Below are 20140 nucleotides of genomic sequence, written 5' to 3'. Positions count from 1 at the left end.
CTCCTCCTCTTGTTCTCTCATCCCTCTCCCTCCTTCCCTTCCTCTCTCCTGTCCCAAACAAGGTCAAAGAACCAGAAATTCACTCACATAAAAATCCTACTCTTCTATCTTCTTCTGCCATGTTCAACCCACCTACTACCTCCCCGCTCCTCAGTCCAAAAGAAAGATAATATGTAAAATTAAAAAAGAAAAAATGACATGGAAGGTTGCTGTTATCGTGGCAAAAAAGGCAAAGTAATTTCTACTAAAAATTCCTCAAAAAAACCCAACAATTCTCAGCATCTATCTGTGTTTCAGGATTTTTAACAGAAATAAAGACCCTTTCCATTTTCAGAACTCCAGCTTCCTAACAGAACTAATCTTTAAGCACCCCACTCCCTCTTTGCAGAAAGAAATCTCAATGCCATATGAAGTCAATTAAAGGAAATTTGAGGGCTGAGGCAGATGTAGGATGACCAGATGTCCCTATTTTTCAAACCATGCTGTTTTCCTATGTCTTAGGATTGAATAATCTATTTTTCATCCCCTTCTTAGAAGCTGTTCCTGCCTCTTTTGCCATCAGAGCAGTGCTGAGGAACCCACCCCACTGGCATGCTTTCCATTTGCCACTGACATAAAAAGCCTGCCAGGAGAAGGCTCCACTCAGCCCACGGTGGCAGCTCAGGGGCAGGAGTGACTGCACACTTTTGGGCAGCACAGCCCACAACTGGAAGGAGAAATGCCAATTAAAACACGAGTATTGCTGATTTTTTTGTGCCAAGACCAGCACTGATCTCCACAGAGGAGTCAAGAGACAGCTGTCCTTAATGGAATGAACGTTAATGGAGAAGATAAAGCAGATAAAAACGGTACTGACCCAATATTTACCAAAACATTGGCTGATCCCACCCTGGTTAAGTAGTGCTGACACTATTGCATTGGCTTTCGTTGAGTCATGATACGATGTAGTCTGAGGGTGGTGGGGTATCATGGACACAAACACTGTGGCTATGCTTGAGCACATTTAGCTTCCATACTGCTCAAGCACAAGCTCCATGCTTCCCTGGAAGGACAGCACTCCCACTCAAGCTGAGCTGCCAGTGCTGTGTCAGTGCTGTCCCCAGCAGGCATGCCTCCTCAGTCCTGCACTGCCAGATGATGGTCTGCTGCTGTCCCATGCCTGGCCTGCTGCAGACAGCTCACAGACCAGCAGGACCAGTCAAACAAGCACTGCTCCAAGCTAGGCTAGGCCCTGGCTTCACAAGAGCTGCTTGCTCTGATGGAGCTCTGCTCACTTTTGGCAATGCAACCTCGGAATCCAAACTCTAAAAAATGATGAGGTTACTGGAGTTTTTTAGCTTTCCGCTGCTCAGTTGGCTAACTGCTACTCCTGCTTTACTCACATCCTCCTGATGGGTCACTACTCACTCAGGGAAACTGAGGCACACTGTAGGGAAGGTTAATGTGTACATTAATTTGGGGGGCTCATCTTTCAAGAGCCCTGGCTGAATGAAGGCCCTTCTCTCAGTGCCCTTGGGCTCCTTCACTTTCCACTGACTTCAAGCTGGACCTCATGTCCCTCAGTTTGGCTGGGATAGCTGAGATACAACAACACGGTCACAGAAACACAAGGAAGGAGCTGAGCTGTGACTGGGAACAGTTCTTGGTACTTTCCTAAAAAGCTCAAAGATGCTGAGGTACCTTGAGCAATTTGCGACCTCAATCCTGGCCCCTTCACAACCATGACCCCCGCAGCGAGGACGAGGGCTGTCACATGAACGTGACCTACACATACAGGAGCCTGTGCTGTCCCCATCTGAATGCTCACACAGTTGCCATGGGGACCAAGGTCCCAGTCTTCCGTTTGTTGTCAGGTTTTTCACCTAATTTCAAAAGAAAAAAGGGTCATTAATAGCAAGTTTACATTTCTGGAGACAGCCCCACAACAGAAATGCCAAACAAAGCTGCCAGGGGGATTAGGATGCAGCTTAGATGGGAGCTGTCTGTGCTTGTGAGCAGGATTCAAAACAGGGTTGTTTTTAGACAATGCCACATCAATATTTACCCTCCAAATTCCACCCCACATACCTAACGTGTGTGCACAGGCACCCCAGCCGACCCAGCCAGCACCACACCAGGCACAAGCATCCATCTGCCACACCACAAAACCACTGTGCTCCCTCATGCCATACTGCACAGCTTCAGCCTTTCAAGCAACACAACAGCTGGTGCTGACTGTCCCCACTCCACTGTGCTCCTGCCTCTGCAGAGCTTGGGAAGGCTCCTGCAGAATATTTTCCATGTTGGCGTTCATATAACCACAGTGACCAGCTGCGACCAGAGCCTTGCTGAGCTTGGCCCCCAGGGCCTTGCTGAGCTTGACCATGTCCAAACACACAGTAAGAATTGCGTCCCTTTCTAAACACAGCTGTAGCCAAAATAGCTAAGCTGGGTGAAGGACAGAAAGTGAAGGAGATGGTGGCAACTAGAATTAATGCTGAGGATCACAGGGTGGGCAAGAAACCACCTTAAGGCAAGTTATAGACCAGACTACACTGCTGTTTCATCTGCCACTTGGTTCATGCCTGTACAGCCCTGAGGGCTGGGGCTTGAGCTTCCTGTGCACTGCAAGGAAGAAGTAAAACTATCGTAGTCCTGGAAAAGCAAAAGAGGAAGAGGCTGGTGATCAGCCCAGGCCCCAAATCTGAGCCAGCTACTACTGACAAACCCCACTGTGCCACGCTTCCTTGAGCTCTGCAGTCAGCAGGATCAGTCCCCTAAACTGTCCAGGGGGGAAACAATTTCTTCTGCTCCTACAGATAAGGAATTTGAGGCACAGAAAGGCTGCAGTCCTGCTTGGGAACCAACCACAGTCATGGGAGTAGTGTTTTCAAATGTTCATTCTCTGAAACACATTGCTCTGTGCTTATTGTCCAAGTCTGGCACTATGCTAAACATTCACAATACACCTCTGGTGGGCTATCTTACCCTCTCACCCACCTACAGCAGCATCAAAAATATGCAGCAGTGGCATGGAAGTAATTTAGATCTGTTACTGCACTCCTCAGGCTTTGGTTGGGGGGTTCAAGCATCTGTTGTAAACCTTTGTTTACAATAGATTATCATGTCGTTGTAAAAATTTGCTCTGGGCTACAGGTTACAAGGCAAGATGCCCAGAGAAGAGAACACTGAGTTTTGTTGTTGTTGTTGTTGAATTTGTTGTTTTAAACATGCATGAGGTAAAAAATCAATACAGTTGAACTTCTAGAAGTTGGGGGTGAGGGGATGGGTGGGAGGGGAAATCAAAGTAACTACTTTGAGATATTTAATACTAGATTTTTATCTCATTTTTTCCTCCTGCCTTACAAAAGTCATAATCCAAGTATTGGATCATTTCTATTCATTTTTGAGCCAGAAAGCCTTGCTGATTCCAGCAGGGAGTTCTGTTCAGAAATCAATGGTATGATATGGCCCATGGCTCCAATTATAAAAAAAAAAAAAAGCTGACAAATAATTATTGGCTCATAAGTGATACTGGGAAGCAACCCAAAATTAAACAAATAAGTAAGCCATAACCAAAATGCTGAGATTCAGAAACACGTCACGTTTTCAGCACGGGAAGGTTTTATACTTAAGAAATTACAAATGGATTATTATTCCATCTTTAAATTCATAAAAATAGCTTCAAAAGTGCAAACTTGGGAAGTAGGATAAAAACCCATGTGCATTGATCTTTTTCAGGAATATCTTTACAAGGCAAATCCTTTGTAGCCAACACAGTGCCCATCAGACACAGAGGACATATTCAAACACATCTCTGATCAAATGCCCTTAGCCCACCTGACAATATTAACAATTCTGGAGTTCCTATATTTTGTAAACTGCCACACTCTCATCAAAGGCATCACCTTTTCATTTCTTAGTTGTACTGTCTAAAGGCTCAAGTGCAGCATCTAAAATTTCAGACTGACCATTCCTACCCACCTGCTGCCAGGATATTTTCAATGTTTATTCTAATATTACAGATAACGCTAGAAGCATTCCTTGTTCTTTTGGTTCATCTGTGCTTCCTCTTAGGATTTACATGATAAGTGCTTAGAACTTTGCCAAGCTTCAGTTATTTCAGCTGGAAGTTTCTACGTTGGCTGTCTCAAAGAAGCTGAAAATTCTTGCAAAGTTTCAGTCCAAATATTTCAAATATTTCTAAAATCAAATCTAAGGAGAAAGAATATCCGTAAGTAGCTACCTTTTCCTTGAAACAATCTAGTGTTCAGAGCTAGAAACTGAACTTGATGTCATTGTAACACCTTTCCCTAATTTTGATGAAAAGCAACTCAGATCTGTCTAGGGTACAAAATCCTTAGGAGGTGGGGAGGAAAATCTGCAGTTTTCACAGACTCACAGAACTTGATCTTGGCACCTGAAGTCCTCTCTGTGCACTAGGCATGTTCCAGTGTGAGCCAGAGCGGGATCATCCCAGACACTGCAGCTGTGAGTGCCTGAGTCCACACTGAGAGGAAGGTACAAGTCTGCTAGAAACCACAAAAAAGTAGCAGGGAAACTGGCACTTATTAGCAAGAAAATGGGGTAGCTTGGACTAAACACCATGTGACTGAGATAAGGGTTTGCTGGAAACAGAGTGGAAGAGCATCACTTGCTCAGGATAAGAAGGATGGCATAATTCATTGCAAATACTCAATTCCTGACTTGCCAGCCACAATAAACAGTGACCCCATGAGATTGGCTAATGGAATTTGTTAGCCAAATCTAAGTTCCTTTCCCTCTGGTGGCTCATGTTGGCATCAGTAAGATATTATAAGGTAAGATGTGGCTTTTTTTCAGTTGTCCTAAAACCAAAAGCACCTCACTCCCTTCTCCCAAGCCTAAGAAGAAACAGCATGCAATCATGTATTCAGGAATCCCTGATATGATATGAGTACACCCAGGGAAGAGAAGAGCAGCATGTGTTATCTTATCATTTCTTAATATTAAAATGTTTGACATTGCAAACTTAGTAACTAACCTTTAGGAGGTTCCGGGTGTTATCTGCTCATGACATCTATTAATCATTGCCCAGGTACTATGTATGAATAACCCACCATCTAAGGACCCTTAATTTTAAAGCTGGAGAGTGGGCATCTGTGGTACAATGTAATGTTGTACAAAGATGTTCAGACTAGCTCTGAACAAGCGTGTCTGCACAAGAGCAGCAGTCAAGTTGTGTCAGTGTTGTGGTTGACTCATACAAGTGCCTGGCCCCTGTAGGATGTGATTCAATAATATGCCAGTTCTGGCTTTAGAAGTTGCTGCATGCCAGTCCCTAAGCTGTGCCAGGACATCTGCTTGTGGGCTAGGCTGCAGCAGAACTCACTGACATTATCTGGGTTAGGAAAAGTTTATTTGGGAGGGGTGCTTTTAGTCTACTCCATGTCCCACTTCAATGTGATCTCACATACAGCTGTACCAGCACAGCTGAGTGCCTGGTGCTTGGCCCAGGAAAGTGAAGTGAGAAAAGCCAGGACTTCTTAAGACAGTAACTCATCCAACTAAACTTCCAGACAAGCCTTTTTCAAGAGTGAAAATTGGCACTAGGTCACTGCATTCCTCTACTTTTCCAGTGGTCATTTGTGCAGGCTGCCCTAGAATCTTGTCATGACCTTTATCCTCCACTGAACATAAGGAACATAGTTGGATATTGCTGATGTAGGTGCTTAAAAGAGCCATCCATGCCAGAGGTTAATTCACTCCAGCGAAGGGCAGGGAAGAAAGAAAATGAAAGCACTTACATGTGAGTTTTAAACAGTTTGGCAGCCTGTCAGGCTAAGAGCACAAGGCAGATGTGTGCACCAGAATGACAGCACCTAAAGGGAAAATAATCTGCAATAGAAATGCTCAAACAAATGTAAAACTAACACCTCAAGAACCACCAAAGCTCCTGAATATTCTGCGTTGTGTTTTTATGACCTTGAAACAATGATGTGGAGTAGCCTGTTCCCCAGTGTGCACCACAGCAGACATGTTCAAACTAGAGGATTAACACCTCACACACCTATCAACAGACACAGGCATTAAGCAGGATGAGATAACAGCATGGGCAATCAAGAGGCACTGCATCCCAGTTCAACACAGAAGGGTTATAAACACACAAGCCTCTGAATCCAGCAGTGAAAAGCTTAAGCCTGCCAAGCTGAGGATGGATTGAAGTAATGACTAATATTTCCTGGGAAAATATCTGAGAAGTAAGGAAGATAAGAGGAATAAACATCCCAGCACCTCCAGATAGAAATAGCATACTGAAGATATAACCCATCCAGTCCTCTCTCTCTACCTACCAGACTTAGCAGTATTAACATGCTAATTGACGTTAGATAGTAACGATGGACATTAATGAGAATTTCTCCCTGCCCCCAGTTTATTTAACAAGACTGGTTTTCCTCGTCAGCCACCTTGCAGGTATGGTTCAAGCACAGGGAAATAAATTTGGCCAGATGGCTTCTGAGGATCACAGCCAGGAACTGGATATCAACATCATCAGAGGGCGGGTGGGAAGGAAGCTGGAGAGCCAACTCAAACTGATTCAAGCAGAGATACTTCTTTTTTAACTGCTGCAACTGATGGAGACCAGAGCAAGGAAAGAAGACCATCTCCTTGCAGTTCCATAAAGACTCGGCCTTCTGTCTGTTACAGTGAGGTTGGAAACAAAAACTCTCATACTCCCTCTCTTGGTTACACTTTCCCCTTCCCTTCTGTTCTCCAGTACATACTGCACGTTTTTCTTCCCTCTGCAAACCCTCCATTCATGTCCTGTTTTTCTGCTGCTTCCTGGACACCCCTTCCTGCCAGCGCAACATGTCACCAGTGTTGTCTCCTGGGCCTAGCTCACAGATCCAAGAGGAAAATTAACTGAATGCTGCCTCAGGATGCAGCTAGTCTGATTTCCCTGACCTGAAGAGAAGCGAAGGAAATACTGCAGACCGTGGAGCAGCCCTGGGAAAGCTCAGGTTTCATCTGGGGCTAACATGGTTCTCAGCAGTACCCCAACAGCATGAACCAATCTTCTTCACTCGAGACACGGGTGGGCATGAGGAGGACTGAATGCTTGCTTTGGGATCCCACTTTTAGAGCAAACAAATACATTATGTTCCTTTGTGTTCTAAATAAGAGGCAGTGCACAGATACTCTGTGTGTCACTGGGCTCTTCATGCTCTCCTAGCAGCCAGTACTCACTAGGCTGCCACACATTCATTTCCCTCTCTCTCCTACACATACGCATACTTACACACCAGTATATGTAAAATATTTCCACTTACTGGGCACTCAGTAATATTTTGAGTCCACAGGCTCATGTTGGAGCTGTCCTCAATGGTGGTGCATCGCTTCTGCTTGTTATCCCAGCCACAGTAGGGGTCTCTGGCTCCCAGGCATTCCCTGCATGTGCAAAGTGAAAAGATTAAAGTTCTTTAAGACAGTCTAGTTCTACAAGCATGTATTCAAGCATAGTGCCTGTATATGACAGCTGTCAACTGCACCAAGGCTCAGCAGAAGAAACAATTTCTTCTAAGCAGAGGTTTACCTGCTTGGAAGGGGAGAATGGCTGAATAGAAGGGTGATAGGACACAAAGCAAATACCACTCATAGAAGCTGTAGATTAAAAATCAGTTCACTTCTCTCCAAGGCCTAGGGAAAGAAAATGACTTTACAAATTTTAGTCAAAGAACACTTGTCATTGAGATATCTTTGTGTTCCCATGTAATCACTCAGCAGGCCAAATCTCACATAAAGCAAGCTCTGTAAGTATGCTTTCTGACACTGTGTCCATCCAAACGGGTCAGACAAGCAGAATTAGCCCATGGACTAGTAATAAAGGCTTTCTATTAGTCTTGGCCTTTGCTGGAACAATGGTTTCATTTATAATCCCAGCATCAAGATGTCAGTTTGGAAAAGTCACAGCAGAATGTTATTTCTAAGCTTTTGGCTGCTTTGAACACTATCTTATTCATTTTCCTCAATCCATGTTTACAGGCTAAGTGTGTGTTCCCAACATGTGAGCTGCTAAAGAAAAATAACTAGGGTTACTACTGCTGCTAAACAGGGAAGGTCAGTCACAGAATTAGTCTGCAGCAATAAAATTCAGCCGTATTGGTTGTTCCCATGAGTCACTTTCCAATTGTTAATTTTCATTAAGAAAACATAACAGTACAAGCCACATCATGCATGTATTAGTGAACGACAAAGAAGAGAGGACTAAACGTAAAAAGATTTGCAACATGATTTCTTATTTCAATGATCCGTTCTGTTCTATCACACAAAGGCTGATAGGATCTTTCCAAAAGTCCCAAACGATTTGAAAACTGCCAATTAGAGAGCAACAAGGGACCAAGGGGAAAAATTCAGTTCAAGAAGCTAAATAGGAAAGTAATAAAATTTATTCTAAGGGTAGGTATCAGAGTGATAAATGAACCATAAAAAAAAAAAAAAAAAAAAAAAAAAAAAAAGGATCAAGTGCAGTGAGATGTGAACTGTTCCCTCCCAGAAATCTTTGAAATCCCATTAGCCTGTAATCAGCTGCAAATGAAAATGCAAGTCCCTTAAGCACAGCTGAAAACACTCTATCAGTCTGTACTGACTCCACAACGATTTGCCCCAAAGAAAACCCTGGATTATTTTGCTCTCTGGTGCCCACTGCTTTATACAGATACGTGTGTATATATATTTGTATATACACAAACACATGTACATATTTATATTTTAATTATGAGTTGCCAGTTTGCTCCTACATGGCAGCTCCTACATTTCCTCTACTAAAGATTTCACACACAGAGTTGTAAGGAACATAACTTTATCTTCCATCTTTTAAGAAGGCAGTTACGATGACTGTCTCTACTACATTTTTCCTTCAGCTGCTTCAACACACCCAGGGAAAAGGCAAAGATGATTTTGCCCGAGCCCCAGGCAACAGAACATCAAATATTTGCCTAGAAAAGACTCTCAGTCCAAGGACACAGAAGGGACATGTACTGCTTTGCCCATTATTCTCACTAAGGACTCCCATCCTGCTGTTTTAGCAATCCACACCACCCTCATCCATGAAGTGGGGCCACTGCCACATCCAGAGCTCCCTTTGCCATCCAGCAGCCCCTCAGCAAGGGCAGCACCCAGCTAATTACAAAGCAGACACTGGGGCACCTGCCCACCCTCTGAGTAACTCAGCCCTTCAGGAGGAAAGAAGGCAGTTTCTAGAGGGAAGAATGAGAGAAGCAATGGGGGCAGGGGGGGAAGAAAACAGCCTCTGCTTTTAGTTAGAGCACCTTTTGGTCAAGCTTTCTGACCCTGACACCACATACTTGCTATTGTTTCCAACTGCATGAGGCCATTTCACTGGGCACCCAGCGAGCTGAGAGAGGTCATTGTAATTCACAACAGGGAAGGCTGTTGTGAGCATCACCCTATTATGATACACATTTGCTCTGAATTTAATTTATAGGAAAACATGTGCTGCATAAATTCAGGAAATAATCTCCATATGGTCTGTGCTGCAGCCCTCAGCCACTCTGCAGGCTGCAATTTATCCCAGTTAGGCAATGACCACTTTGCTGGCACCATCAGGATGAGTGTCACGTAACATACTGCTCCTGGCTGTGGGCAGTGAGCTAGGAGATCCCTAAGGGTGCAGGCAGTGAACCAGAGCCTGAGGTCCCCTGCCACCACTACTGACCCCAGCTGATGGACCACCAGCAACCAGCTGCAGAGCTGCCCAAAGGCCCAGAATGGGTTCGTTTGTGGGGAGTTGTGACCATCCCATGCTGGGCCTGCTCTGCGTCCTGGGTGTAACGAACTCCAGTGCAGCTTGAGCTCTGCTGGGTTGTCAAAACACGCACTCTGCAATTGAACAACCATCAAAGCCCAGGACTTCTCCCTGTCTGATGGCAGGCTCTCAAAACCATTTGAAATCTAAAACAAAATAGCTATACTGTCTGCCTCCCTTCAGGACTCAGAGCCCACTCATCTGCCTCAACCTTGGTGAGAAAACCTATTATATCAGCTGACAGCAATACACTTAAAGGTGAAGAGGAATGTATTTACTTACACACAATTTGCTCCATATTTTTTCCTTTGGTAAGCAGGAAACGCATTAAAATGTGCATTTTTGCAAAAGAACATTTCTGGCAAATACTTCAAGTGAACACTTCAAAATTGACCCTAATCCTTACAATACCCTTAGAATATCTTTTGAATATATATCCTTATTTATGTCATTAAAAGATAAAACAACACCAGCAAACACGCACCAAAACCCAAATGTATGTATGCATACATGCATGCACAGCTCGAAATGCTTCAGAAATATGCTTTCATTCTTAGTAGATCAGGCATCACAATGTGGAAAACGTACAGATATCACAGCATTCCCCTATGCTCAGAACCCCCCAAAATTGAAATGTTTATGTGTAAATACCATTTTGTATTATGATACTGCTGAAAAGTCTCACACAGGCCAGGGGAAACTCAGTCTCGCAAGGCAGTATCTAAATACTGTGAAATAAGATACAAAGGAGTTTATACCCTGTAATGAAATTCTGATGTTTCAAAGGCAATAGGACATCTTCCACTAACTCAGTGGGGCCAGATTTCATACCACACATACAGAGAACAGACTTAGATCTCCTCAGTGGCAGGCTGGGAATACCTCAAGGGACTAATGACACACCATTGTCTCCCATCGTAATTCACACAGGTAGAAGGAACCCATTATCCCAGAAGACTACCCAAGCATAGCAGGTTAACACTGGCTATATTAATGCTAATGACTTAGTTAATGAAATCCCACAAAGTGGGATGCTTGTGGAAGCAAGATGGGGTTGATATCACACGATCTGTGCCCCCAGTTCACCTCCAGCCATTTACTAACCATAATACATTCAGTGAGGACTCAGAAGAACACCTCTTGTTGGATATCTAAGAGGTTAGATTTACTATGACAGGGCATTACTATCAATAGTGATTTACTTTAATTCATTGTCTCACAATAATGTCGTATCTGAGACATAAAGACGTACACTGAAAATGCTCAATTGAAAAACAATTCCATTTGTATCTCCTGTTCAAGGTATTTTTTTCTTCAGTTCCTTATTCTCACTTACCAAGGACATTTGCATGAAAATAAGATCTTATAAGAGCTCACCTGCTGCCTGCTGTTTGGGAGCTGTAAGGGTCCCTGTTGTTGGCTCTTGCAATGATTTCTACAGCAGTGATCTGGGATAACACAAAGGCTTAAGGCTCTGCAAGTGAAGCACTATCCACAGCCCACTGAATTCAATGGAAACTCTTACCTATGACTCAGAAGAGTGGGGCCTTTGAAGCCTGGTGGTGTTGAGCCTTCCCTAATAGCAAGTGCTGTAAAAAGGTTTCTGCTTCCAAGACCCTGGTCCTGCCCAAGATCTCCTTTTCTGTAATAGCCTGAGTGACATCTTCTTTCAGAATCTTCATTAAAGCATAAATGTCTGCAGTTCAAAAGTTTTTCATTCCCACTTTAATTTGCTCTGGCACTAGATAACTTCATCTTTTGCTCGTTTTTCCATGGTAGTTAAAAAGCTTTAGACTGTGTAATAAATGGATCACCAAATCCATAGAACCAGACTCAAGAGATAAGCCTTCAGCAGACCAAAGGAAAGAATTACTAGAGCTTCTTCCCATTCTTACTACCACACAGAAGACAAACAGACATGACATTTTGTACTAAAAGCCACAAAACTGTCATCCAGAGCATTCACACTGGAGGACTCTGCTCCTCTCATCTGCCATCATGTGCTTGCTCTCCCAATTTTCATTCCCTCTCTTTTAATCCACCTCTGTCTCACTCCTTTTTGATGACTAAAAGCAAATAGGAATTGAATGACAGGACATGATGATCTGCAGAGGCTCTAGACCCAAAGACTGAGAAGCTCCCTTTGCAAACTGTGTTTCCTCACAAAACCCTGCACTGCACCAGGAGAGGGTTTTGCATTTTCCCTGATGAATTTGGAACAGGCACTGAACAAAAGGGAAATATGATAACTGTCATAGCACCTAGTCCTTTAAACCCCTGTGGGCATCTCCAGTTAGTTCATTAGAGGCACAGAGACAGCAGTGCTATCAACTGCTGTGGTGCAAACATATATAAGCCTGATCCTGACAGGCTCTGAGCAACCTCCACTCATCAGCACTGGAGTTCACCTTTCTCTTTCGGGGGAAGAAGACCTCAGAACTTCACACTGGGGTGTTGCACTCTTTGAGCAGTTAGCTCTGAGAACAGCTCTTTGCAAGCAAAAAGGGGTTTTTAGATGTGTCTGTTAGTTGCAAGCGTGAGGTTGTGTTTGGCAGACAGACATTTCCTGACAAGGTTAGCTTACTGCCCACTGCTATCAACCTGCGGAGGGGATGAACTAAACAAATAATCATACTAGCTTCCAGCCAACCAAATCATAGTTACTGACAACTTCAATAGCCCGTGCAAGGAAGAGTGGGTTTCTGACTTTCCTAAAGCCAGATGGCATGAAAAGAGAAGAATAAGAATCAAAAGGATGTTTATGGCTTAAGAAAATAAGATTAGAAAGGGAAAAAAAGCACTAGACCTTCAAACAATCCCTCTAATTTTGATACCTTTAAGAATTCAAACAGCAGAGATGAGTTAGTGATCTGTACAAATCCATTATCTTTCCCTACTGAGAAGAGAAGCCAAGTGGAACTGAGCTGCTTTAGTCAGGCACTGGTCAAATAGCAGCTTCATTTCTCAGCTGGTGAATACAGCACATTCCGTGCCAGATTCTACTGCCATTGCCTCAAGATGAGTAGCCACCTTCTTGATAAGCAATTAATGGGGCTGTGTGTGGAGCAGGGCACAGTTGATGTTACCCTGGACTGGCAAGGTTTGGTATTTTGGCGTTTGGTATTGGACGCAGAAGCAGAGAAGCCAAAGTGTGCATGTGTTCTCTGCATGTATAATTTTGTGCATGTGTTGTGTGCGTGTGTAATTTATCACCCACACATGCTTAGCATCAGCAATTGCTGTTCTGCACATGATTTGAGTGCATAAATTAAAGCCATGGTGTAAAACCACCTCTAAAACTGGAGTCCATTTATGAGCCAAACACATGTAACTTATTTGAAAGAAACAGTGCACAGACAGAGGATTTTCAGAGGCAGTTTCACCTCATTTTCCTTTCCACATCAGGGATCTTGGCTTGCTGGTTTCCACCTCCTGCAGTACCACTTTCAGTATCACTTTTATCAATTGTGGTTTATAGATTATGGCCTCGCACAATCTACACAACAAACTATTCCATTCCTTACTTTCTGACATCCCATTCTATCATCTTCTAGTAACAGTGACTTTATTGAATAGGTGTTTATTTTTATTTTTAAAGCTGTGAAATAAAACAACACTGCCTTTATTCAAATATGAAGATTAATGCCATCCCAAGAAAAAGTCTGATTAAATCTGGATTTATGTTTACATCAGTAAAGCAGGTTATTAAAAAAAATGAGTAAGTGTTCCTCCACAAACACGATTAGAAACTCTTGTCACTGTGCCAAACAAAACTGACCTCTAATAAAAACAGAAGTACAGAGGGCCTCTGAATACCATTGATGGGATCAGTCATCCACAAGAAAACTCAGATACTATTAAAGTGCTAATGAAAGGAATAGCCAGAAGGAATTCCTGAATGCAGGGCATGTTTGACTGGATTGTGAAGCATGACAGTTTCCTAGCCTCAGCAGGCTTTTGAGCCTTAAGAAAACATGCCCCCCAGGGCTGCCATATGGAAAGAGGCAGAGGAGACTAGACAGTCTTTTGGAAAGGCAGCTTGGGCAAATCAGTGCACTCAAATGTTATTCCCTGTCTCTGTCCTGTGTCAGTCAGTGTCTGGAGGCAGCTGTCAGATTAAGATGTGCTCTGCTCCTGTGCTTCTGCTCTGTGGTTGCACATCTGAGACTTGGTGTGAACATGGCAAATTCCTGTAGTCTGGTAGCATAAGTGGATATGGGGACAAGGGTGGTATAGGCAATAGCAAATCCACTGCAGGTGACATAGACAGGTGCTTTATGTAGCTTCTACAAGATGCTGATGATTTAAGAATAAAAATTCCATTAAAATGGGAATTTAGGAAGGGAAATAAAACTGCAATAGCAGAAAACTTAGAAAGGGATGTAAACGATGATAAAGCAACCTGAAAACAGTCTACAGTTGTCACCCAGGCTGCACAAAGTCATCCATATTCAAGCAGCTCCTTTGTGAAAGTTGGATTTTGTTAAGCTCTGGATAATTATTTTCTGGGCAACATGATGTAGATTCAACTAGACAGAGCCTTTGTAGGTTAATGTATGTTGGAAGAGGCAAATTAATGTTAGACCACCTACTACACCCTGAGGATCTATCACATTTCTTGTCCTATGCAGGGCTATTTAGACATTGCATAAGGGGCAAAGTGGTCCTGCCAATATATTCTCCATTGCTAATAAAAATGCCTTCAAACAATAACCATTCCACTTTTTAAAAAGAGACATTACTGCTTAAGTAAATGCATATTCTTGAAATCCAGCCCTACCCCTTTTCAGACTTGAGTGTTCCCATAGATCTATAGTACTTTGGTATTTTCACACACAAAAGACACCAGACAGTACATATTATGTTCTTCCACAACCTGTACATATTTTATATACTTATATGTACTGACATTTAAACTTAAACCAAGAATAACAAATTTGCTCTTGATCCAGGTATTTCCTCCTCCCCAAACAGGTAAAAGAGCACATCTAATAAAAAGTTAATGACGCATCCGTAGCATTATATCCCTTCAGTATTAACACTGGACACGTGTGTTTTACACTGCAAATGCTGCCTAGAAGCTTGAGACTTGAAGCCAAGCAGTCGTGGCAGCAGTAAGGCTGTAGACTCTTGGCATCAGGAGCCATGTCACCGAATATATATGACCGTTGCCTAGAATACAAATCTTACAACATAAGAGTAGCAAATTGCAAGAATTGGTAAATGCAATGGATATCTGCCCTGGGGCTTGCTAGGAGCCTTAGTTATTAATCTTGTTTGTATAACAATAGCATCAATGTCATCCTAATATTACATATTTCAAGAAAACTACCTGCTTTCCTGTCAGTTGTCACTGTGTTGAACCTAATTTCACATAGCCCACCTAGCAGTCATCAGATGGTAATGACTTTTAGACAGCATTGATCTGAGCTGGCCCAAAGCCAGCCTGCTAGAGGTAAAAGGATCCATACACTAAACTGTTCCTGCTCTTGGGAGCTAAGTCATGTTGCAGTACACTTTAAAAATAAGAAGCAAACAAAAGTCCCTAACAACCTCCCTGTTTGTTGTTTTTTTTTTCTCCCTCCTAGCAAATCCAAAGCCCCCCAAAACAGTTGGGCAACCTAGTCATGATAGCAAGGAGACAAAAATGCATCGAGCCCTGAAATTAGCTGGTTTTGTTGGCTCTTTCTGAAGTGACCTTCATCTGTTCCAGCGTCTGTATAACCCCAGATTCCAGCTACTGCTAAATACCCCTTTTGCCACAGTACCATTCACTGGGGGCTACTTACACAGCTGGGAGCTAAAAGTAGGAGCCTGAAAATAAATGTAAAGCTTGCCATTGGCTTAAGCATTTAATAGAAATGGAGAAATGTGTACTAATTCATCTGGTTTGCAGCAGAGCTCGTTTCCACTCTTTCATCCTCTGTCCTCTTTTTCAGGGAGGCAAACACCAGAAAAATCAGCACAGGCTAATTCCTCAGACTTGGCCTCTTGCTGGTTTCCCTACTGGCCCCACATTGCATTTCTCTCCTCACTGTTATTTGTGATTCCCTCATACTTAAATGCCATCTACAAAGTATGCTATTTTCTTTCTTCCATGCCATTAAAGATAATGTCAAACAAGATGAAACAGAAAACCAATCTCTCTGGCATCTTACCGGAACCATGCCCCTGCTCACTGCATTGCTGCTTGCCCTTGCCTTCTTTTTTTTCCAATTTCAGACACACACAGTCATGTTCCTTTCCCAGACCATTCAAATTAACCTCTTCACCTGCTATCTTGAAATTCAGGTTTATTAGACTTGTAGCATCCCCTGAAATCTCAAAGGTCCATATTCTGCAAATAGTATGGATGCATTTAACTTTACATATATAAACAGCTACATTAAAGAAAATGGGAGCAATTGCCTGCTACAGCAGATGCAAATGTGTTTTCAGGATAGAGAAAATGGTATATTTTTGTACTTCTATTTAAAGAACATAGATTCATTTCATCTACCAAACTTCATTCATTCCAAGAGCTTTAGTGATCATGGGTCTGTTTGATGTCTTCATTCTCTGTCAGTGGGAGTCTCGCTATTTACTTAAATGCAAGCAGAATGCCAAACCAGATGTTTAGTGATTTATTCTGATGTATCATTGGATGCTGTGGATGACAAAAGATTGGGCTAAACACTCCCTTCTGCCTATGAAGTCTTCCAAAGCTTTTCAGAATTATTGGTGGTACAATAATTAGCTAATCCCCTTAATTTTGTAGAGGCCATATCAGCCAAAGCAGACGGAAATTGATGATTAAGCTTTATCACAACATTTTTGTAGGCACTTACCTTTCCTTTTGCCTCTGTTTTTAAAAGGGTGTTCAATATGCTGGATAATTTTTAACTTCTAGGGAGAAGATTTTAAAAATAAAATCTGGGCCAGATTTTCAACAACCTCAGCTCAGAAGAAGAGGCTGAATTTCCAAGGTCTTTGATGAAGAATCTGGACATCAACATCATGTCAGTGATCTGCTGGTTGCTGGGCTGCACTGAACAACAGTCTCTGCTTCCTTCCCTCCCCTACCTCTTTTAGCATTTTCTCTCCCATGCTTTTTACCCAACAGTAGTTACTTGTTTGCCCTTTGAGTAACAATTGTCATTCTTATGTAGGGGTCAGAGGATTTCCAGCCCATATTCATTTTACTCTTTTTCCAAATTTGGGAAATATTTAGAACTGTTCCCAGACTGTGTTATTCCTTCAGTTAAGTTCCTCAACAGTGTTTCACTCCTGAAATCTTGAAATGCTGTAACTCTGGTTTTGTAATCCTAAATCTGAGTGCTTCATTCCTTTGTTACAGAGGAGTTTGCACCATATAAGGAGTAAAAAAAAAGAAAACAACAACAACCACCAAAGCAATCCTCCATGTGACATCTTAACCCCCTCGAAGAGTAGTGGCACATAAGCCATGCTTGGAGCTCCAGTTTTGCACTTAGGAGAAAGAGGGCAGAACACACTCTGCTTCTTTACTGCTACTGCTGGCCCTTTTCTTCCAAAAACTCCCTGAAGCCACTTCAGGAGTTACCCACCTATACATACTTCGCTGTCTTATCACTGGCCCAGAGCTACTTAGAGGTGAACTGTGTTTCTCACTTATCTCTCAAGTCAGCAAATAGGAGTATTTGTCAGCTGAGTCACTTCTGCTAGCTTTGCATTAAGCACCATGGCCGGAGGGGATGTATGGCAGAATTTAGGCCAAGTAGGAAGGCAAAAGCTCAGCATCACTCAACAACCAACTCCCTGCAACTGGGTCAAAATAGGCAGGGTTCAAATGAGAGTGTGTCATAGTTGCACACAAGACAACCTGGCTCTTCCCATAGTTTGGGAAGCAGGAGTATCTCCACTGACATAAAGTTGACCTGAACTGGTACTCACACAACCTGATAGGATACCCACATGTGGGCACAGCACGGTAGGGAGAGGACAGGCAAGCCAAACTATGCTCAGAACAACAATGTGCATCCCAAAATTGTGATCTGCATCATGCAACTGCAAATTTTATGCAGAAAACTCGAGAGGGGAAGACAAAAGAATGAACAGCAACATAAAATCCATTAAAATAAACCTCTCAGAACAGAGAAAGTAGAAAAGGCAGATTTTCAAGACACCCTCTGTTCTCATTCCCAAACATATTTTCTTTTCCTCATCTGAACACATCATACAAAAATGGCTTTAAAATCACTCAGGGTGTCTGTCTGCACAGAGGCCCACAGCCCTGATGCTGCAAAGGGGCAGTACAAAGAGATCACAAAGTGTTTCCTACAACAACCAGCTTCATTTTTCCTACCTGTTTGACTGTAATTCCGAAAATGAATAATCTCACCCCACCCTTTGAAATAAATTAGTGAACTACCCCTACAGATAGGCCCCACCTGAAAACACAATGGTCCAGATCTAAAACCCTCACCCTTCTAAAATTCAGATCCAGAATTCTGTTCAGACATATTCTAGAGATATGATAATGCCAGTGATAAAGCTGTAGTGCTGACTCTCCAAATATCTCACTCCAAACCTTGGGGGCAAGTTGGAGTAAAAATCCAAGCTCATTTGAAAATTGCAGGAAGATTACAAAGATTTCAAAGCCATGCACAATTCAGCAGCAAGCACAGCCAAGCTACCACCCAGCAAAGCAGCCTTCAAAACATGCTGCATGTTCAAAGGGCTTGTAGGTTTTGCTTGCATTGAACATTTTCTTAGCGCTCTGGAGAGACTGGGGAATGTCAGCACTGAAGCACAACAGGAAAACACACGCAAAAGGCAAGGTCCCTGCAGCCAAGTCCAGTCTGTAAATTTGGGCAGCTGACATTGCAGATGTCTTCCTGTCGCCCTGTTCCTAAGACTGACTGTTCTGAAAAGACAGATGGGGACAGGTCAGTGGGCACACACACAATACTGCTCAGACACCTAGAAATATACCGGGTCAACGAACTACATCAAGACATGGGGCTGAGTTACTGGTCACCATTTAAGAGATTTAATTGGTGCTGTGTCAATAAAAAAAACAGCAAAGGAGATGGCATTAATATTTTTCCTTTTTCATCTCTTCCCTTGGCTGCTCCTTTTTCCTCTGCCCCGTTTCTGAGCCTTGGTACCAAGCCCCAAGGTTTGGAAGCAGCACAGCAGCAAGGATCACTGGAAGGATCAATGCTAGGATCAGTTTTCTCTCGACACATGATCGCCTGCTCTAAGAAGGGAGAAGGCAAGGTGAAAGCAAGAGCTCTATGTCAGCAATCACAAACCCACATCAGCCCCCAGGGTGGGAAGGGCTGCAAAGTTTCCTGATAACAGAGGCAGAGCCAAAAAATACAAACTATGTGGTATTCCTGCCTGGGAGGCACAAATTCTCCATCACCTCCAAGCTTCCTGAGCCCCCATCAAAACGATTACATTATAAAAACTGCTGAAACTAGTTGCTTTTCAGGGAGACCAGTCAAGAAGTCACAGCAGGACAAAAAAGTAAGTGGGGTTGTCATAGGGGAGGGAGCCCTTCTTCCCATGGTGGCTGTATATTGGCATGTATTAAGCATAGACACAACAATAAGCAATAAATCATGGTCCAGGGGAAGTGCCAGGTGAATGCACTGGAGGAAATTAAAACATCCTTCTCGATAAAGTTCAGTATTAAAATAAATACAAAGACCACCAAATTGACTTATCACCTACCTATCCAGGATGCTAAGGGGAAAAAGGGTTCCAGCCTTTGGAGCTGAAAAATTTGTAGTTGAGTTATTTCCTATTAAAAAAAAAAAAAAAAAAAAAAAAAAAAAAGGCTAGCTAGCTTAAAAAATAATAATAATATCACAGACATTCTTTTAGACAAATAAATAAATAATCGACTTCCTTGGCTTTCCTAAGTTTCCTTCTTTTTTCCCTCCTTTTCTTCAAATGCACAGTCCTTCCACAGGACTCAGTTATGGGACAAAGGATCCATTGCAATGTACACAGGTACACTAGCTGACCAGCACCCAAATCTAGCAGACTCTGACCTCTCACAATACCAAATGGATGCACCCACCATGCTGTCAGGAGATCCTATCTTATGTACTTTGGTATTTGCTCAGTGGCTGGCTTAAATTGCCTAGAATTACCATGACACAGAAAGGTGTTTGAGTCTCCATCCTCCAAAAAGCTGGACTGCTTCCTTATTTCACTGAAAAATGCCTCCAGAAAGTTTGTTTTAGAAAAAACCCCCACAGTGTTGGTACACCAGCATCCCAGTAATTTCAGCCAGGACTTGGTGCCATATGATGCATAAAACTGAGGCTGCTTGTGGCCACCAGCAGGCAAGGGAACCTTTTTGGAGCCAGGTTTTTGTTTTGC

General features: G+C 42.8%; 1 protein-coding gene across 7 annotated transcripts in view; it reads right to left on the bottom strand.

Annotated features, from left to right (window-relative positions):
- SEMA5B (semaphorin 5B) overlaps positions 1-20140 on the bottom strand; it is a 274876-nt gene that overhangs the window by 36383 nt on the left and 218353 nt on the right. For all 7 annotated transcript variants that reach the window (XR_007889922.1, XM_051623688.1, XM_051623689.1 and 4 more), the window contains exons 14-15: positions 7290-7407; positions 1681-1862 (exon numbers count right to left, since the gene is read on the bottom strand). Coding sequence is in view for 6 of the 7 variants with exons in the window: in XM_051623688.1 (XP_051479648.1) it covers positions 1681-1862; positions 7290-7407 (300 nt within the window). In the remaining variant the exon portion in view is untranslated. The remainder of the gene's footprint in view (positions 1-1680; positions 1863-7289; positions 7408-20140) is intronic.

Source organism: Apus apus, chromosome 6 (assembly GCF_020740795.1).
Source record: "Apus apus isolate bApuApu2 chromosome 6, bApuApu2.pri.cur, whole genome shotgun sequence".
In the NCBI taxonomy this organism is placed as follows: domain Eukaryota; kingdom Metazoa; phylum Chordata; class Aves; order Apodiformes; family Apodidae; genus Apus; species Apus apus.
The sequence above is the reverse complement of the archived record's forward strand: the minus strand, read 5'-3'. Positions and strand labels throughout refer to the sequence as shown.